This window comes from Cordyceps javanica, chromosome 1, assembly GCF_051103115.1.
Source record: "Cordyceps javanica chromosome 1, complete sequence".
Taxonomy (NCBI): Eukaryota; Fungi; Ascomycota; class Sordariomycetes; order Hypocreales; family Cordycipitaceae; genus Cordyceps; species Cordyceps javanica.
In genome coordinates, this window is record NC_139295.1 from 5,349,180 (window position 1) to 5,367,378 (window position 18,199).

Sequence of the window (18,199 nt, forward strand, 5' to 3'; positions counted from 1 at the left end):
GAATTGCGCACTAAAATCTAATAAGCAGCTGTAATTCTAAATCTTTTTTAGACGTTTCGTTTTTGTAATCGATGATCATGGTGGCTTTTTACCATAGATATACGTGCTCAGACACTTGGTCTGCTCCGATCCAGTGACGTTGAAAGCATCACGTGACCCCGAGTCAAAGCTGCGGCCTCCATCCCATGGCGGTACGACGTAACAGCTAGGCATCCCTCTACCGACTTGCATAGGTAGCTAGACACCACCACCACGACCTGGACAGAGAGCATTTGGCGATTGAAAGTGTCATCGCCATGGCTCCTAAACAGGACACCCCCTTCCGCTCCGCGGACATGAGCATGGTGCAGCTCTATGTCTCCAACGAAATTGGCCGCGAGGTCGTTACTGCGCTGGGAGAGCTTGGCCTCTGTCAATTCCGAGACGTAAGGAACCCTGTCCGCCATCAACGGAATCGTCAAGACGCCTGGCACTACCCATCAATACCTCGAAATCTTGCTAACGGAGTCATAATGCATAGCTCAATGAAGATGTCAGCGCCTTTCAACGCACCTACACCCAGGAAATTCGACGCCTCGATAATGTGGAGCGACAGCTGCGTACGTTGACATATTCCCGCTCCCTGAGCCTAGCCTTGTAACCCGCGGGGACGTGCTAACATGTAGCTTCGATATCCAGGATACTTCAACTCGCAGATGGAAAAGACTGGTATTTCTCTCCGCAAACTCGATCTTGACACCGAAAGCCTCGCCTCCCCTTCCACCACCGAGATCGACGAGCTCTCCGAGCGCAGCGAAAAGCTCGAGCAGCGCGTATCGGCCCTCAACGACAGCTACGAGACGCTCAAGAAGCGCGAGGGCGACCTTACCGAGTGGCGCTGGGTCCTGCGCGAGGCCGGCAGCTTCTTTGACCGCGCTCACGGCAACGTCGAGGAGATCCGTGCATCCATGGACAATGACGACGCACCGCTGCTCGCCGACGTGGAGCAGCACCGCGCCGCCCCCGACGTGGAGCGCTCCTTTGGAGGCATGAACATTGGCTTCGTCGCCGGTGTCATTGCCCGCGACCGCGTCGGCGCCTTCGAGCGCATTCTCTGGCGCACCCTCCGTGGCAATCTGTACATGAACCAGTCTGAGATTCCCGAGCCGCTCATTAATCCGGTCAATAACGAGGCCGTTGACAAGAACGTATTTGTCATCTTTGCCCACGGAAAGGAGATTCTTGCCAAGATCCGCAAGATTTCCGAGTCCATGGGTGCAGAGGTGTACAGCGTCGACGAGAACAGCGACTTGCGCCGCGACCAGATCCACGAGGTTAACAGCAGGCTCCAGGACGTGCAGAATGTGCTCCAGAACACACAGGCTACTCTCCAGGCCGAACTCAACCAGATTTCTCAGTCGCTGTCTGCCTGGATGGTGCTCATTGCCAAGGAAAAGGCCGTCTACGGCACTCTCAACCTCTTCTCGTATGACAGAGCCCGTCGCACTCTGATTGCCGAGGGATGGTGTCCGACCAACGACCTGCCGCTCATCAGATCAACCCTGCAAGACGTCACCAATCGCGCCGGTCTTTCGGTCCCTTCCATCATCAACGAGATTCGCACTAATAAGAAGCCACCCACATACCTCAAGACCAACAAGTTTACTGAGGGTTTCCAGACCATTGTCAACGCCTACGGCACCGCCACCTACCAGGAAGTCAACCCTGCCATGCCGGTCATTGTCACTTTCCCTTTCCTCTTCGCCGTCATGTTTGGTGATTTCGGCCACGCCGTCATCATGCTGTCTGCTGCCTTGGCCATGATTTACTGGGAGCGCTCGCTCAAAAAGGTGACCTTTGAACTGTTTGCCATGGTTTTCTATGGACGTTACATCGCCCTGGTCATGGCTGTCTTCTCTCTGTTTACTGGTCTCATTTACAACGATGCCTTCTCCAAGTCTATGACGTTGTTCCCCAGCGCATGGGAGTACAAGCTGCCCGAGACAGGCTACAAGGCGGGCGAGACGATCGAAGGCACACTCAACGAACACGGATACCGCTATCCGTTCGGTCTCGACCCTGCCTGGCACGGTACTGATAACGATCTTCTCTTCAGCAACAGTTTTAAGATGAAGATGAGTATCCTACTGGGCTGGGCACACATGACTTACTCCCTCATTTTCTCCTATATTAATGCGAGACACTTCCGCAAGCCCATTGATATCTGGGGCAACTTTGTTCCCGGAATGATTTTTTTCCAGTCCATTTTCGGCTACCTGATCGTCTGCATCGTTTACAAGTGGAGCGTGGACTGGATTGCCATTGAAAAGCCTGCGCCTGGTCTGCTGAACATGCTGATCTACATGTTTCTGCAGCCGGGCACTCTCCCCAACGGAGAGCGCCTCTATGCCGGACAAGAGTACGTGCAGGTCGGTCTTCTTCTTTTGGCGTTTGCCCAAGTGCCAGTCCTGCTCTTCCTGAAGCCCTTCTACCTCCGCTGGGAGAACAACCGCGCCCGCGCCAAGGGCTACCGCGGTATCGGCGAGACTTCCCGCGTTAGCGCCCTGGACGAGGACGACGAGGGCCAGGGCCTAATCCACGGCGGCAGCGGCCACGGAAATAGCATTGACGAGGGCGACGGCGTGGCCATGATTTCGCAAAACGTCGACGAGGAGCACGAAGAGTTTGAATTTGGCGAGGTCATGATTCACCAAGTCATTCACACTATCGGTAAGTAGCCACGCATATACTGAGACGGCGCAACCTTGGCGGCTCGCTAACACTTTTCTTCAGAATTCTGCTTGAACTGCGTCTCTCACACTGCTTCGTACCTGCGTCTCTGGGCCCTCTCCCTGGCCCATCAGCAGCTCAGCGTCGTCCTGTGGAACATGACGATTGGTCTATGCCTGCCCATGACTGGCGTCGTCGGCGTCATCGCCATTGTTATCGGCTTCTACATGTGGTTCTTCCTCAGTACGTCACCGCTTTTTTTTGTTTTCAATCTCACCAGCCGCGCACCATTGACCCAACTGCTAACCCCGCTTCTTCTCACCTCCAACAGCTATTGCTATCCTCGTATGCATGGAAGGCACCAGTGCCATGTTGCACTCGCTGCGTCTGGCGTGGGTCGAATCGTTTTCCAAGTTTGCCGAGTTTGCGGGATGGCCCTTTGTGCCGTTTTCCTTTGCGAGCCTCTTGGAAGAATCGGAGGAGCTCAAAGAGTATTTGGGATGAATAACACAACCTTGCTTCAGCGCATATGTAGTCTAGTTTCTTTGTTATTGTTACTGTTTCTTTTCTTGATTCTTGATCTTTTCTTCGTTATTTGTGTTGTTGCTCCAAAACGTGTACCGTCTATAAAACTAGAATCAGCGACACATGGGGACATTGTACTGCTGTAGTACAAGAACCCATGAATGCATACATATATACCTAACCACGACAAGCCTCTCTCTACGAATCTTGGGCTCTGTAAAGGCAAGCAAGAAACATGACAGGAATAAAAGAGAATACACTTTGCATGCTTAAACCGATTGCATTATCCTTTGCCATGTGTGTGATATTTCCATCCCATAAGAAGAGAAACCAATCCCGGTCTCTTGTAGCCCATTATTGTTACATGTTTGCCCAGTTTTGTGGTGCGAAAAAGCAAAGGTAGAATGCATCAATCATTAGTACTTTTCTGAGGCATTCTCTATTCAACCCCACAGCGGCGCTGTCACTTCCACCGCGCGCTCGACTACTGCGCGTACACGGTCTGCAAACACGGGCTTGCTGCTCTCCACCTCGAGATCCTCGAGCCAGACCGTCGCCGTCATGCTGTCTACCTTGACGGATATGCCGGGGACAGGGATCCCGAGCTTGTGCAGGCGCTCCAGCTCTTTCCACTGGCGCTTCTGGAGGGCCTCGTCCGCGTCGCCGCCATCCTCGACACCGTCCATGGCGTCGACCTCAGGCTTGATGTCGTCTTTGTTGTCGTCCGGTGGCGGAGATGGTAGAGCGGGCACGGCAGGGAGCCGCGGCGTCTCGACGGGAGCGACGTTGTCGGCGCCGAACTGGGCCTCGAGGAACCAGAACAGGCGCTCGAGGCGGTCCTGTGACGAGACGCGCGCGTGAGGGTTGCTGTCTGGCAAGGCAGCTTGCGAGTCTGGGGCGGCGTGGGCGTGACCACACTTCGCCGAGGACTTCTTGACAGCGGCCGGGGAGCTTTCGACGGAGAAGAGCACCGCCATGATGGAATCGGCGATGCCGTCGTTGAGCATGTTGCCCTCCCACTCGAGCTCCACCTCGCCGTTCGTACGGTACCGCACAGTCACACAGCCCATTACGAGATACGCTGCCACAAGCTGGGGGACTTCCTCATCGGCCTCCTCCTCTGCTTCCGGGTTGTACTCGTCATCCTCGTCGTCTGCGGCGTCTTGATCAGTGACCTTGCCGGCTGGGACATGGGCACGACGCATTTCGGGCAATTCCTCGACTGTGCCAAAGGTGCCTTCGAGAGCCCACTTGACAAGGTCAATACCCGCGGCGCTTAGCGTGAGACGCTGCCTACAGGTAATGGTAGTGGTGTTGAGGCCGGCGTACTCGCGGAGATCTTCGGGCGCCATAAGAGATAGCTTGAAGTCGTTTTGGACCAGAACTCCAGAGACTAGCGGGCCGCCAGCCGCACTGGCGTCTGCGTCGTCGGAGAGGGCGATAGGTTGTGGTGGTGGGACGGAGGCGAGCTTCCCTACGACTTTGGCAATCTTGTCGGCCTTGAAGGGAATGCGTAGCTCTTCCGTATTGCGAGGCGAGTAAACCTTCACCTTGACCGTCTTGTTGGCATTGAGCGACAGGAGCTTCGATTTGAGTCTCATCATATTAGTCTGCTCGCCATGTACCAAAATCTGCCCAGTGTTAGTAGCTGCGTCAATGCAGAGCAGGATCCAGAGAAGACGTACCACTACTGGTGCCGCGACTTCCTCAATAAATTCGCGGTTCTCTACACCATCAACGTGCGCAGCAAAGGAATACTCCTGCACGCTACATCGCAGTGGGATCATGACTTTTTCGCCGTCACCTCCAGGCGCTCTTCTCGCGCCGGCGATGCTGCGCGACATGACAGCCTGGATTTGCTCTGGTTCCTTCATAATTTGGCGTGCCATGGTACCTTCAACGCTATAACCTGTGATAATGACGCCGTTTTTGTCGCTCGGCGCCCAGCGCTCAAACAACTCGCGACTGACCCCGTTTTGCAGCATACCAGGACTGGCGAGCATGACACAACCACCGACATCATCGAAGCGATCCAGATTCTTCAACGAGCGAATGTATTTAAAGTCCCAAGGACCCCCAGCCCCGGCCTCTCCAGATGATTCCGCTTCCGCCATGCGTTCCCTGAAAAGGCGCTTGATGTTCTCATTCATGGCTCCAACGTAGGTCTGATAAATTAGCATACACTTCTTCGCCAGGTTGCTGGCATAGTATATTGGATATTTTTGGTATTCAGAGTGCTTCCCCCAGTATTCATCCAAAATCAAGAGAAGCTCCTGCGCTCTTCCCAGCGCGAAGACAGGCAAAAGTGCGCGACCGCCTCTGTTCAGAATGTTCGTGATTGACTTCATGAGAGCTTGTTCACGTTCCAGACGAGGAACATGGGATGCTATGCCATATGTGGATTCCGTAATCAAGACATCGATCTTGACGCCCTTGGGAACTTCAGCCGAGACCAAATGTCGATCTTGCTCTCGAGAGTAGTCGCCTGTGAAGAAGATGTTGAGCCCAGCAATCTCGATGAGAAACATAGCAGCACCCAATACATGGCCCGCCGGATATGGTGTGATCCTGATAGAGGATATAGTGTGAGTCGTATGGTAATCGATGGCCTCGATCTGTGGAAAGGTATTCAAATGATCCTGCTCAGTGTAGAGGGGTTGCGTGGTCTGGTTCGCTGATGTGTTGCCGACACGGACACTGTCTTGTATAAGCCACTTATAAATGGCCTTCGTCGGGTGCGTCATGAACACTCGTCCTCGGAAATTCGTCTTGGCTAATACATATGGTAACGAAGCAGCGTGGTCGATGTGGAAACTGGGCAAAAAGTTAGTGATGTTGGCGCAAAAGCGCCCGCAATAAAGGGACGTATGGAGTAGTGAAATTTTCTCACTGGCTGATAAGTAGCACGTCAACTGTGCTTAGATCGAAATCATCATAAAAGGGGAGCGCAGCAAGGCCATCGTAGGCAGGATGCTGCCCAGCGTCGAGCTACAACCCGTTAATGCCTGTCGATAATAGTCTGGTGATTCATGCTTACCATGACCGTCTTCCCCTTGTACTGAATAATATGGCATGATCTTCCGACTTCATTGCCGCCTCCCAAACAAAGAAAGACCAGCTCATCAGAGGGGTCTACCGGCTCCTCTGAGGTCGCCGCATTCATGGCGGATGCCTTGCGTTTCGACGCCATGCTTGCGCCAGTCGTTGACGAGACTGTCCACCTTCGGCAGCAAAAGATTCACCAAAAGCCAAGATTGGCTATGTGATTGTAATTCAATCACGCCAGAATACTTAAATGCGCAATTCTTTTAAAAGCCAGCGTGTTCGAGACGCGATGCAAGCTCCCAGCTTGTTGCGGGTAATGGTCGGCCAACAGCGGGAAAGCTACTCGCGATCACGTGACCATAAATTTCCATCTGCCCCGACTTCAGCGACACAAAGCTTCCAACCTAGCTGTCACGCTCCCTAGAAGACGGTCTCTACGAATCGATTACAACTCGTCCGAGCTTCCATCTTGATGCGCGCCATCTAACAAACGCGATCAGACGATACCCTTCGATACGGACGATACCCACAAAAGTTCAGGAATCGCGATACCACCTACCAGAGTCAGCGCGTCGAATGGGACGAGCAGCATCCGACGTGACGGGCTTTGTTGCCTGCTGAATGCATCACCGCACTGGCCCCAGCAGCCGTGTTCCTTCATCGCGCACGCTCTGCTAACTGAAGCAGAGCCTCGCGCTTGAGTTGTATCATCATGGCTCAGCCCCAGTCGCAGGTGCCGCCGCGGGCCTACTCGCCGCCGCAACCCAGCCCTTCACCAGCAGGCTCTCAGTCGGCTTATGCGCTACCGCCCAACAAACGAGCTGGCGCAGCTTCACAACCGGGCTCTCCATATCCTGCGTCGCCTTATGCTGCAAGCCCAGGCGCAGCTGGCAGTCCCCCCCTGGCTGCCGGCTCACCCACCTATGCGCAAACACCCCCAATACAGGGCGGCTATAACACGCCTTACGCAAACGGTCAACCGACGCCTGTCTATAACGTTGCGGAAGCGCGAGCTGCTGCGGCGGCAGCTGCAGCGGCGGCAGCGGCAGCCCAGAATGCAAATGCTGCGACGCTTTCTCCGATGCAACAACACCAGCAGATTCCCGGGATGATGTCGCCGTATACGAATGCAACACTCACACCTGGTATGCACCATGGACAGCAGCAAATGCAACAAAATGTCATGGGACCACCTCAGCGACCTGCAGAGCGGCCGACCAAGGACTACGAATACGATGTAACAGATTCTCTCGCGGGAACTGGTATCGATTTGCGCGCAGAAGAACAGTACATGTCAGAGCTGTATTCCAACGCAATGGATGGGAGTCAAGATGCACGCACTGGTTTCGCTGTGCTACCGCCCACTGGTGCGAATTCATTCTACGGTGCAGGCCCGGCAAGTCAGCCTGCCGAGACAATCAAAGATCAATCTCAAAAAGATTACGAGGCTCAGGCCGCCGAGCGTGCCTGGACGGAATCCGCCATGAGATTGGCAGCTCAAAGAACGCAAGAGATAGCGAACCCTTTCCTGCTCGTGGCTATCATGCATCGACGAGCGGATAAGATTGCGCGCGAACACCATCTCGGTCTCAATCTTGAGCTTCGCAACAATACGTATGCGCCTGGAAAATTGCGCTATCCCGAGCAGTTTCCCTCACCATCAGTCAACGTCAAGACGCAACCTGGACCCGACTCGACAATGGTGAGCACCACCGGATCGTTCATACCACACGACGCCTATTTGGTCGACCAGCTGGCACTGTTATCGATAAGTACCAAGCAACGCCTACGGGAGCTCATTGAGGACGCCAACGCCGTCGCACTCAACAGACAAAAGACATCACATGGCGATGTGCCGGAAGAATGGACGGCCGCTGCAGCACCCATGAACAAGGAAGTGCTTGAAGTAGTAAATGCGCCAAATGAAGAGGGCAGGCCCGAGACCGGTGACACTTCCTTGAAGCGTAAGGAAAGTCATTGCTAATTTCAGCAGACTTAGCTAACTGTACCTGCAGGCTCTTTCGATCAAGCGAACGGTGAAGGCAATACGAAACCCGCGAAACTGCCAAAAATTTCGTCGTACATGACAATTACAATGCGTGAACTGGCTCGACAGGAGCGTGAATGGGAAGAGGCCCGTCTACGGAGGCGCCAAAAGAGAAAGGATGGCACAATCGAAACGGCGGCATCTGGCTCGAGATCAGGCAGCGTTGCGCCTGGAACCCCTGGAACGATTGCGCCAGAGTCGGACAAGGCGATGACCAAGAAGGAGCAGAAGAAGAACCAAGCTCTGAAAGCCGCCGAAGCCAACAGTCACGCAAATCAAAATATGACTAGCAGCATGTTCGCAGGCTTGGGAGGCAAGAGTGGTTTGTTTGGCAAGAGCAAACGTAAGACATACGATTGGATGAACGTCGGCCGAGGCGGCAGCGGTGTGAGCACGCCTACAAAATCTACAGGCGATGGAGGGAAGACTATGAATGGCGTGGTGCAGGCAGCGCCAGGTAACATGGCCCTGACGACGGAAGGTCGAAATAGACTTGGTACCTGGCGTGAGGATAAAGAGAAAGGGAAGAACATACAGCTACGCGATTGGATTACTGTTTTGGAGCGGGATGGGCGAGAGGCGCAGTCGCTGCAGCAGGCGTACCTGCATTTGGATTCCTCCAACCCGAGATAATCACTCGAATATGAGGTATGGCCTTTGCTGAGGGTGGCTTCAGAGATTCGCTGTTACGGTGTCCTCGACTGTGTCCTTCTTTTCTTCTACTGTACTTTACTTTAGCCCGGCGTTTTTATCTTGTTTTCCGAGAGCATCTGGGGCACTGGTTATTATTTTTGTTATTTTTTTTTTTTTTTTTTGCTATGGCAGCGCTCTGAAACGCTCTGAAAGAGCACAGAGAATGGGCATATCATAGCTTCTAGGGTTTGAAATGGCTGAGCCTGATGCATGGGAGTAACGGATGGGTCACAAGAGAAGATGGAAAATAGCTCTTGCGGAATACAAAAATAATAAAAAAGACTTTAATAATCAGATATCCCGAAATTGGTAATGCTGAGTTGCGCCATGATGCGCCGACGCAAAAGTGGACCAAGTCGTCTGTTACCTGCCAGCTACAACTCAAATAGTCCCTCACCCTGTCCGGAATGGCGATAGCAGTATGTCTTTTTCATCTTCTACTTGAAGCTGATATTTCTATGAAGCTCACTGCTCTTTAGGCTGTCGGCCAAATATGCTCTACGGCCTCTCTCAAGGGCAACTTGGAGCAATGCGTGAAGCTGGTGGCCAAAGCCGCTGCCGGCGGCGCCAAAGTAAGCACCCTGCTTAACGCTCGTTTAGCAACGTTCATTGGCTCACTGCCCTTTTACCCAGGTGCTTTTCCTCCCTGAAGCATCAGATTACATTGCTCCAGATGCAAATACATCTTTAGAACTGGCACAGCCGCAGACGGCGTCGCCCTTTGTCCTTGGGCTCCGCGCAGCAGCCAAAACCCATGCTGTCGCTGTACATGTCGGCGTACACCACATGCCTGCATCGGAAGAAGACACGGGCAGCAAAAGTTCAAGGCGTATGCTTAACCGGGCCCTGTTCATCACGCAAGAGGGTGAGATCGAAGACGCTGCCACGTATGACAAGCTGCACGTGTTCGACTACGGTGCCCTGCGAGAGAGTGCCACCGTGCAGGCAGGCGCGCGCCTCACGGCACCGTTTGACTCGCCGGTTGGCCGCATCGGCAGTCTGATCTGCTTCGACCTGCGCTTCGCCGAGACGGCTCTGGCTCTGGCCCAGCCGGCCGCGTCGAGCGCCTGGCACACGCGCCCCGCGCAGATCCTGACGTACCCCAGCGCATTCACACTCCGCACAGGTGAAGCGCACTGGGAAACGCTCCTGAGAGCGAGGGCGATTGAGACGCAGAGCTGGGTCGTCGCTGCGGCGCAGGTCGGCCGTCATAACGAGAAACGCGCCAGTTATGGCCGCAGCATGGTCGTGGATCCCTGGGGCCGCGTAGTCTTGTCGCTGGGTGGCGTCTCTGATGAGCAGGGCACTGCGTCGGAAGGCGCGGAAGGAGAAATTGGGTTTGTAGACGTAGATCTTGCCGAGTTGGAGAGGGTCAGACGTGAGATGCCACTTCAGCGTCGTATGAAGTCATTTGCTTGATTGCAATGTCCAGCAGTTGATGAGGGATTCGCTATACTCTTTACTTTTATGGCTCGAATCCGGAAACCAAGTTTGAATCTTTTTTACTCTAGTCTTTTCACCAAATTTGGGCTAAATACATGAAAACTTTTTCTTTCTTTACAGATACAATATACTGTTGCTATGTACAAGACATCATGAGTCGTAGCCAAAATGCGTCAAATTCTCTTCTCTGGATAATTGCGTGCTTAGACGCCGACGCAGATATAAAAGTCAACAAAAAGATGGCTGCAGTCCTTTCCGATAGCAGGGTTCCAGCTGACAAGCTGCTGCAGGTTGAAGGTCTTGTTGTACTTGTTGATGATCTTGTCGCAGTAGTCGCCGTTCTGGACCTTGTAGTACTTCTTGCAGTTCTTGGTGATGCCGTCCTGAACGGGGCTGGGCTTGACGGGGCCGGGGTTGGTGGGCGTGCCCGGAACAGCGACGCAGTAGTAGTAGTCGACCCATAGGCCGGTGCAGTCCTTGCCGACAGCCGGGTTCCAGCTGGTAAAGTCGGCGACGCTAAAGGTGCGGAGGTTGTCCACAATCTTCTGGCAGGTGTCGCCCTTTTGCGCCTTGTAGAACTTGGTGCACTTGCTGGTGATGCCGGCCTGGGTGGGAGAGGGCTTGCTGGGGTCGGAGCCGGTGGGCGAGGTGGGAGTTCCGGGAACACCGACGCAGACGTAGTAGCCCACCCAGAGGCCGGAGCAGTCCTTGCCAGCGGCGGGGTTCCACTTGAGGCTATTGAGTGGCTTTAGCAAAAGAGGACTCTGGTGCCATCACAAACGCTATATACTTACAAGTCGGCAATGGAGAAGGTGTTGAACTGGCCCTTGATCTTATCACAAGTGTCGCCACCTTGAACCTTGTACCACTTCTGGCCTGTGCGTAGCAAGAGTCAGGTCTCTGCAGAGAGAATGCTATCGTTGTGCGAATTCACTTACAGTCCTTGGCAACACCGGCCTGGGTAGGGCTGGGCTTGCTCGGGTCAGAGCCGGTGGGCGAGGTAGGAGTGCCGGGAACGCCAACACAGACGTAGTAGTCTACCCAGAGGCCGGTGCAGTCACTTCCGGCAGCAGGGTTCCACTTCAGGCTATGATGAAAGATTAAAATTTAGTTCTGTTGGTAGTTGGGCGGGTAGTATCACTTACAAGTCGCTGGTGGAGAAAGCACCGTACTTGTTGATGATGACATCGCAAGTGTCACCCTTCTGAACCTTGTACCAAGCCTTGCCTGAAGAAGGTCAGACTTTTGATTTCAAAATTGCCTTTCAAAACTTACAGTCCTTGGCAACTCCGTCCTGGGTCGGCGAGGGAGCGCCGCCGGTAGGCTCGGTGGGAGTGCTCGATGTGGTGGTCGTGATGATAGTAGTAGGGGTGCTCGTGGGAGGAGTGGTAGGGTCGGTGCCGGTACCGTCATCCTCGACACAGTACTCCTGGCCAATCACCACGCCATTGGCACACTCGGCACCAACAGAAGGGTTCCACTTGATGAAGTCGCTCTCGTCGAGGCCCCAGTCGGAGCTCAGGGAAGCACAGGTGTCGCCGTCGTGGGCACGCCACTTGTAAGTGCACTTGGCAGCGGCCAAGTTGGCGCCAGCAAGGGCAGCAACAAAGGTGGTAGCGAAGCGAGTCATTGTGAGTTGAACGACTGATTTGAAAGATGGCTTGCGACGTTCTGTTTGAGCGAGGGAAGAGCGAGGGCAGCGAGAACGTGAGGCAAACGGCCTCGATATATATAAGCAGACAACCTATGAAGATGAACCGGCTTCAGTTGCGGGTACACTCCCTGAACGGCCAAGAAATTGACTCATGGAAAGATGCAGTAAACTGCAGCCCATGGAGTCCCGAAGTTTCTACCCAATTACCATCATAAGCCACGGCCCATGGCCAGGAGACCCCAGCAACTGAGCAGCCTAGCATTCAGATGTCTCCAGAACGATCCAGTATTGATTACCCACTGGAGGATGTGGTGGCGACGGACCGCCAAGTCCATGCATCTCGGCGCACACCCGATTCTGCTTAGACCCAGGGCCACAGCTCCCGCTGAAATGGCTCAGCAGGGCTGGTCCAAGTATACTCGGGCAATTCCACAACGCCATTTCCTGGGACAAACGAACATGGAGATTATCAAGACGGAGTCAACTCGCTTACCATACCAGGCCTGGCGTCTTTTCATACAGATGGCAGCGCGTGTTGACACAAGTGCAATCACGTCACTTCTCCCTCCCATGGACATCGCGACAACATCTTGTCAGATTCAAAAGTGAGTATCCATAATGCAGACCTTTGCCGTTCAGATTCTGCAATATCGGTCTCGCGCCAGAGGTGGCCACCCTCTTGGGAATAACAGGTTGGAAGTGAAGCTAGCTGGCTAGAGCTGACGGAGGGTCGGCACTTGCCCACGCGGCGCCCTCTGTGGGTATACCCGGGTCAAGCCCGATGGCGAGGTCGCCGTGAGAACTATAGTCGCTTGGCTTGCGGTATCTTTTACGCCAAAAGATAGAGCAGGGCCTAGCGCCTCCTTGGCCACCACCGACCGGGAATTGAGTCTCCTACCTGCTCCAAGCCTCCCACGTAGTCTTGAGTGCTGTCGACCAACTTGACTATTCGGCTTCCTTGGAAGTTCACACTCACGTCCCATTTTTTCTTGTCTAGTTGGTCAAACTGACGAGATTGAAAGCACCGTACGCTATGGCAATTGCCAATGCGCAGACTGCAATTAGAGTGGGAACCCCAAGTAAGTAGTGTTCGGTTCGGAGCAGAAACCAAGCAGTTCTGCGAAGTTATGGGTCGCAACCAACCCGGGCTGTGGTATTCATCATGGTTTTGCTGCGCTCAACGAGTTACTGAGAGCCGCGGACCGGCAGAGTCTGCGTATAGAAACATGAGACCAAATCTGGTATCATTGCCCATCCGCTAATATTGCCAATATACAGTCGGAAGTGGTTCAGCTTAGTAACGTGACATGTCAACTACACGCCGTTTCTGCTCTTTGGCCGGCAAGAGGATAACTACAAGTTGCGCGGCCATATATCGGCGGGACTGTGACGTAAATTGCGGGCAAGTCGGTCGTCATTGCTTACAAGTCTGCTGACTTTTTGCTTGCCGTTTCCTCCGGGCAAACCCATATTTGAAAGAGTCTTTTGCCAAGACGTTCAATTTCTCAAGGTGCAGTTTAGCTGAACACTTGTGCCCGCTTTATCCCATGTAAGGGGTCCCGAATCTTCTATCCACGGACAGGCAATGCCGGCACACGGCACCCGTCTCTTCTCGGTCAGGCCTACTCTCGAGCTGTTCGCCTGCTGGAAAAAGTCTGCACTTTTCCCGATTACTCGCAGAATTTGCGCGTGCTGTTGAAATTTGCGCCAAGACTTTGGCGTGATGAATGGCGACCAAGGCACGCGCCACATCGGTTGAGTCCTAAAGTAGATGCAGCCGAAAGTAGCCTGGTCCCCGGTATAACCCCTTTCAAGCAGTTGGAAGTTGCCATTCACATTCATTCTTTGGTCAGAGAACTGTGTAAGAGAAATTTTGAAGGATCATCAGTAGCATACGTTCAAGTTGCAAACCCTTCTTCGTAAAGCACTATTCTACCCAATGCTCTCCTTTTCGTGGCGTGTTCTGCATTATTTCCACAAAGTTGACTTGTCTCACAAGATACGATGGACGGAAAACCCGGGATATTCCCGCATCTGGACGTTTCCGTCAGTAAGCTTCGAAATATAAAACCGGGCGCCGCCCGAAAACTCCCATCCAGGGCCTCCTGTAATTAACAAGTCAGAGTTTCTCCTTTCCTAGCAAGTTTTGTCCCAGCGAATGCCCTTTTATCCCGAGAGAAGACATTGCCTCTCTGGTCAACGAGCGGAGGTGGCTGTGATTTGTCGCGCCACTTTCAGCAATGTTGCCAAGGATGTGCATCTCGATATGCCAAGACCGGGGCAAGATTTCTGCTGAATTTTTGATTCATTTCGAAACATGCCATTGCAACTGCATCTTGTAGGCAAAAAAGAAAAGAATTACCTCTGAAAGCTTCCGCTATAAACCCAGGCACTCAGCAACATCACCAATGAGACATTTGATGTGATCGGCACGGCTATCTCGCCAGGTAAGCCACCTCCGACAAAGTGATCTGCGCGAGCCGCAAGTAATTTGGTTTCCCTTGCTTTTGCGTACGACATCTTTTGGCAACTCTATATCAGAAATCGAGGATTCCGCTGGCACCTCACCGTCCACCCCCGTAATACAAGACTCACGCATCCAACACGACGCCTCTTTTCAAGCAGCCGGTACCGACGACGTTGGTCGGCGCTATGCACAGAACCGCAAAGCAAAGTGGGCGATGCGATTGAACGTGGGAATGATGAAAAGCCGCTGAATCAGTCTGGACCTGCAGGTGTCTACACGGAAAACCACATGCTGCAACCCGCAGTAATTACCTCATCCGAGTGTGGCAGGGCAAAATAGGCACCCCTCACTCAGTAAGCGAGCGCAAGCCACCTGCAACGCTCCGGAAACAAAGGAACCGCCACCCAACGACGACGACGCCATCATGGAAATGCGCAAGAAGTCCCTTCTGATTGGAATCAATTATCTGGAGAGCTCTCACCAGCTCAATGGCTGCCACCGAGATGTCGAAAACATTGCCGAGTTCCTCAGCTACCGGGGTTACTCGTCGGATCCCCAGTCTCAGGTCATCTTGAGAGATGACTTGGGGGGCATGTACTATCCCAGTGGGCATAACATGCTGGCAAGTGGGCAAATTTTTTTTTTCCCCCGGCCCAGCCATTGGATTTACCGGGGCTGACTTTGACTTCTTCCAGGCTGCCATCGATTGGCTCGTCAGCGAGCCCGGGACCTGCAACTTCTTCCACTACTCTGGGCACGGCGGCCAGGTCCGCGACCCGACCGGCCAGCGGCCGTCGGGCATCCTGGACACGATCTGCCCGGTCGACTTTGAGGAGCGCGGCCAGATCGACTCGGACACGCTGCACCAGCACCTCGTGTCGCGCATGCCGCCCAACAGCACGCTGTTCGCCATCCTGGACTGCTGCCACTCGGGCTCCGCGCTCGAGCTGCCGTACGTGTACAAGACGGACGACGAGGGCAACGTCAGCCTGATCGACAACATCCGCGAGGGCGTGCATCTGATGAGCGAGGCCTCGGACCTGCTCCGCGGCGGCTTCAGCTTCGACAAGCTGGCCGAGGCGCGGGACCTCTACGCCGGCGCCACGTCCTTTTTCCGCTCCTTCAAGCACATGGGCGAGGAGCAGCAGCAGGCCGGGCTCGGCGAGGACGAGGACAGCGCCATGTACCAGCAGGAGCACAAGATGGTCACCATGTTCTCCGGCTGCCGCGACGACCAGACGAGCGCCGACGCCAACATTGGCGGCGTCAACGAGGGCGCCATGTCGTGGGCGTTTTTGCAGGTGATGAGGAGGTTCCCGAACCCGAGCTTCCTGCAGGTAAGGCTCGCCGTTGCCGGTGAAAGCAGCAAGCCCCGCTTGTAATATGTTGCTGATTTTTCTCTATTCTCTACAGACGTTGTATGAGACGCGATTGTGCCTGCGACAATCCAACTATGAGCAGGTGCCACAGCTTTCTGTTGGTCTACAGATGGACCTTGAGAGGCCGTTGACTCTATAAATCGAAAGTGTCAGTACCTACTATTCTTTTGTGTTTCCGGCGATCAATAGATTCGTGGAATAGATTAAAACTGGAAGCTAGGCAAGTGAAGATGCACTGTGGCGGCATATTCTTTGGAATATTCAGATGTACCCTACAAATAGAAACATCAATTATCGGTCTATAGTTGATGATTCCTTGTTTTCAAAGGCTATGCCTACCATGACGCAGAGACGGCATGTTAACAGACCAAAAGATGACCATGTCCGGGTTCCTGCACAGCCCTCGTTGAATCTACTATTGACACTCCCACTTGCGTAGGTCTACGGAGTATATGCGACCGAGTCCAATCGCGTATCGGTGTCGCATGTGAAGAAAAGCAAGGCCAACTTGAAAAGAATTGCTTCTTTGTCTCAAGCATAGGAGCTAGGGAATTGTATTAGGTTACTTTGCTTTTGTGCGAATCCCATCATTTAATTGTGCGAGTCTCTTTTATTCAGCTCACTCGCTCTCTTTCCTTTTTTTTCCTTCTTTTTTCTGTTTTTTTTTTTTTTTTTTTTTTTTTTTGCTTTTCTTGGTCTACACGTCCAACAGCCCCTGGCTGATAGCATGGACGCACTGTTCGTGGTGCGGGAGGCCGATTCCAAAAAGAAAAAAAAAAGAAAAAGAAAAAGCAAGTAACCCCCAAGTTTTATGCAAGAGATTTCAAATTGTCAAAAAGCTGCGGGGAAAGAAGACGAAATTAAATGACCTGCCATCTAGAGAAGAAAGAAGAAAGAAGAAAAAAAACATACCATCTGCGGGTTTTATCGAGTCATCAAGCGCCTGAGACTTTACTCACAAGCTTCTTGACTTTGATATACTGAGTAGCTGTGTTGCTCGAAAGCATCATCCCCCAAGTGATTTCCACGACGAGATCGAAAGCCACGCCTGCCGCAAAAAAAAAAAAATGAAAAAAATTGCGAGCGTTGCGGCGCTACGATGTTCATTCCAGTCAACCATCCAAGATGCGAGCCCGTCTTTTGGGCCATTCGCCTTGATCGGTGCGGCCCGTCCGTTCCGTCCGCCGCCATCAACTCGAGACTCGCGCCGCGCCTGGACGGAAAGGGCTATTTTGCGAGGAATAGAGTAGACGCTTTTGGATTTTCGTTTTGCCCTCAGTTTGCTTTTTTCTTCTCATCCTCTTGGGGGGTTTTTTTTTTTGTCCATTTGTTTCGTTTCATGACCCGGGAGCCTGGATCAAATGTAGGCACCAGCATTTTAGTTTGCATCGTGGCGTTGCGTCGTTGCTTTTTATAGAGCCGCAGCTTGGACAGCTCAGACCTCTGTTACAAAGAAACCATTCCCCGGGGACAAGGCCATCTATACCTAAAGAGGAACGTTCTCGCGGACGATACTAGCATACCATCACAGGGGGGGGGGGCAAGAGAGGCCTTGGTTATTGTAGCAACTCGCAATCTATGCTTTATAGACCCCGTCAGCGCTCGCAGGCTGCTAAGCCCGTGGTGCTCGGAGTTTGCCGTGTCATACATGGTATGCCAGCAAAAAAACTTGCAATGCTCATCTGAATCGATCAGGTCAGAGTTTGTATCAAGGATTCCTCCCAGGAAAAAAGTCACGCCCGACGGGCCACCTCGGGCATGCCGTTGCCGTGAGAAGCAATCAACAAAAACGTGACGGGGGCCTCGAGAGAACAAAAAAAAAAAAAGTAAAAGCTGTTTTGCCACATTTCCGAGCCAGAATTTCTTTCTCTGCCCCTTCGAAATGCTGAGCGTGTGGCGCGAGTTTTGTTTGCCCGCGCCGCTGTGGTGGTACGACGCTATTTTGTATGGCAAAGTTTTGTTTCAGCTCATGTTGGGGAATGCGATCTTCAGCGCCACTGTGATTGGCTTTTCTTTTTCTTTTTTTTTTTCTCCCGTCCCAAACCAGGGCAGAATTCTTTATTATTATTATTATCATGTTACTTTTTTTTTTTTTTGCAATTGAGCAATGGATGGATGGTGAAAGGAGGGGGAGAGAAGAAGAAGAAGAAGAAGAAGACGAAGAAAAGTGGGAGGAAAAGCAAAGAGAGGGCAGTCTCGCCAGGTTCGCTTGATGCGGCCAACAAACTACTTGGCCA

General features: G+C 53.0%; 6 protein-coding genes across 6 annotated transcripts; 4 read left to right on the top strand and 2 right to left on the bottom strand.

Moving 5' to 3' along the window:
* Positions 1 to 296: 296 nt before the first annotated feature.
* V2A60_001620 (H(+)-transporting V0 sector ATPase subunit a) lies at positions 297 to 3,213 on the top strand (the record flags this gene model as incomplete). The annotated part of the gene is made up of 5 exons (XM_083252978.1): positions 297 to 425; positions 521 to 599; positions 679 to 2,709; positions 2,773 to 2,952; positions 3,041 to 3,213. The coding sequence occupies 5 exons, from the start codon at positions 297 to 299 to the stop codon at positions 3,211 to 3,213; spliced, it is 2,592 nt and encodes an 863-aa protein (XP_083109104.1).
* Positions 3,214 to 3,677: 464 nt separating this feature from the next.
* V2A60_001621 (cleavage polyadenylation factor subunit YSH1) lies at positions 3,678 to 6,424 on the bottom strand (the record flags this gene model as incomplete). Its single annotated transcript, XM_083252979.1, has 4 exons — positions 3,678 to 4,865; positions 4,920 to 6,048; positions 6,125 to 6,222; positions 6,272 to 6,424. The coding sequence occupies 4 exons, from the start codon at positions 6,422 to 6,424 to the stop codon at positions 3,678 to 3,680; spliced, it is 2,568 nt and encodes an 855-aa protein (XP_083109105.1).
* A 567-nt stretch (positions 6,425 to 6,991) lies between these two features.
* On the top strand, positions 6,992 to 8,959 carry V2A60_001622 (uncharacterized protein; the record flags this gene model as incomplete). The annotated part of the gene is made up of 2 exons (XM_083252980.1): positions 6,992 to 8,243; positions 8,295 to 8,959. The coding sequence occupies 2 exons, from the start codon at positions 6,992 to 6,994 to the stop codon at positions 8,957 to 8,959; spliced, it is 1,917 nt and encodes a 638-aa protein (XP_083109106.1).
* A 467-nt stretch (positions 8,960 to 9,426) lies between these two features.
* V2A60_001623 (carbon-nitrogen hydrolase) lies at positions 9,427 to 10,438 on the top strand (the record flags this gene model as incomplete). The annotated part of the gene is made up of 3 exons (XM_083252981.1): positions 9,427 to 9,438; positions 9,499 to 9,591; positions 9,653 to 10,438. The coding sequence occupies 3 exons, from the start codon at positions 9,427 to 9,429 to the stop codon at positions 10,436 to 10,438; spliced, it is 891 nt and encodes a 296-aa protein (XP_083109107.1).
* A 227-nt stretch (positions 10,439 to 10,665) lies between these two features.
* V2A60_001624 (LysM peptidoglycan-binding domain-containing protein) lies at positions 10,666 to 12,092 on the bottom strand (the record flags this gene model as incomplete). The annotated part of the gene is made up of 5 exons (XM_083252982.1): positions 10,666 to 11,197; positions 11,257 to 11,338; positions 11,401 to 11,549; positions 11,608 to 11,689; positions 11,738 to 12,092. 5 exons carry the CDS (start codon positions 12,090 to 12,092, stop codon positions 10,666 to 10,668), a joined length of 1,200 nt encoding a protein of 399 aa, XP_083109108.1.
* Positions 12,093 to 15,007: 2,915 nt separating this feature from the next.
* On the top strand, positions 15,008 to 15,965 carry V2A60_001625 (caspase family protein; the record flags this gene model as incomplete). The annotated part of the gene is made up of 2 exons (XM_083252983.1): positions 15,008 to 15,205; positions 15,279 to 15,965. 2 exons carry the CDS (start codon positions 15,008 to 15,010, stop codon positions 15,963 to 15,965), a joined length of 885 nt encoding a protein of 294 aa, XP_083109109.1.
* Positions 15,966 to 18,199: the final 2,234 nt, after the last annotated feature.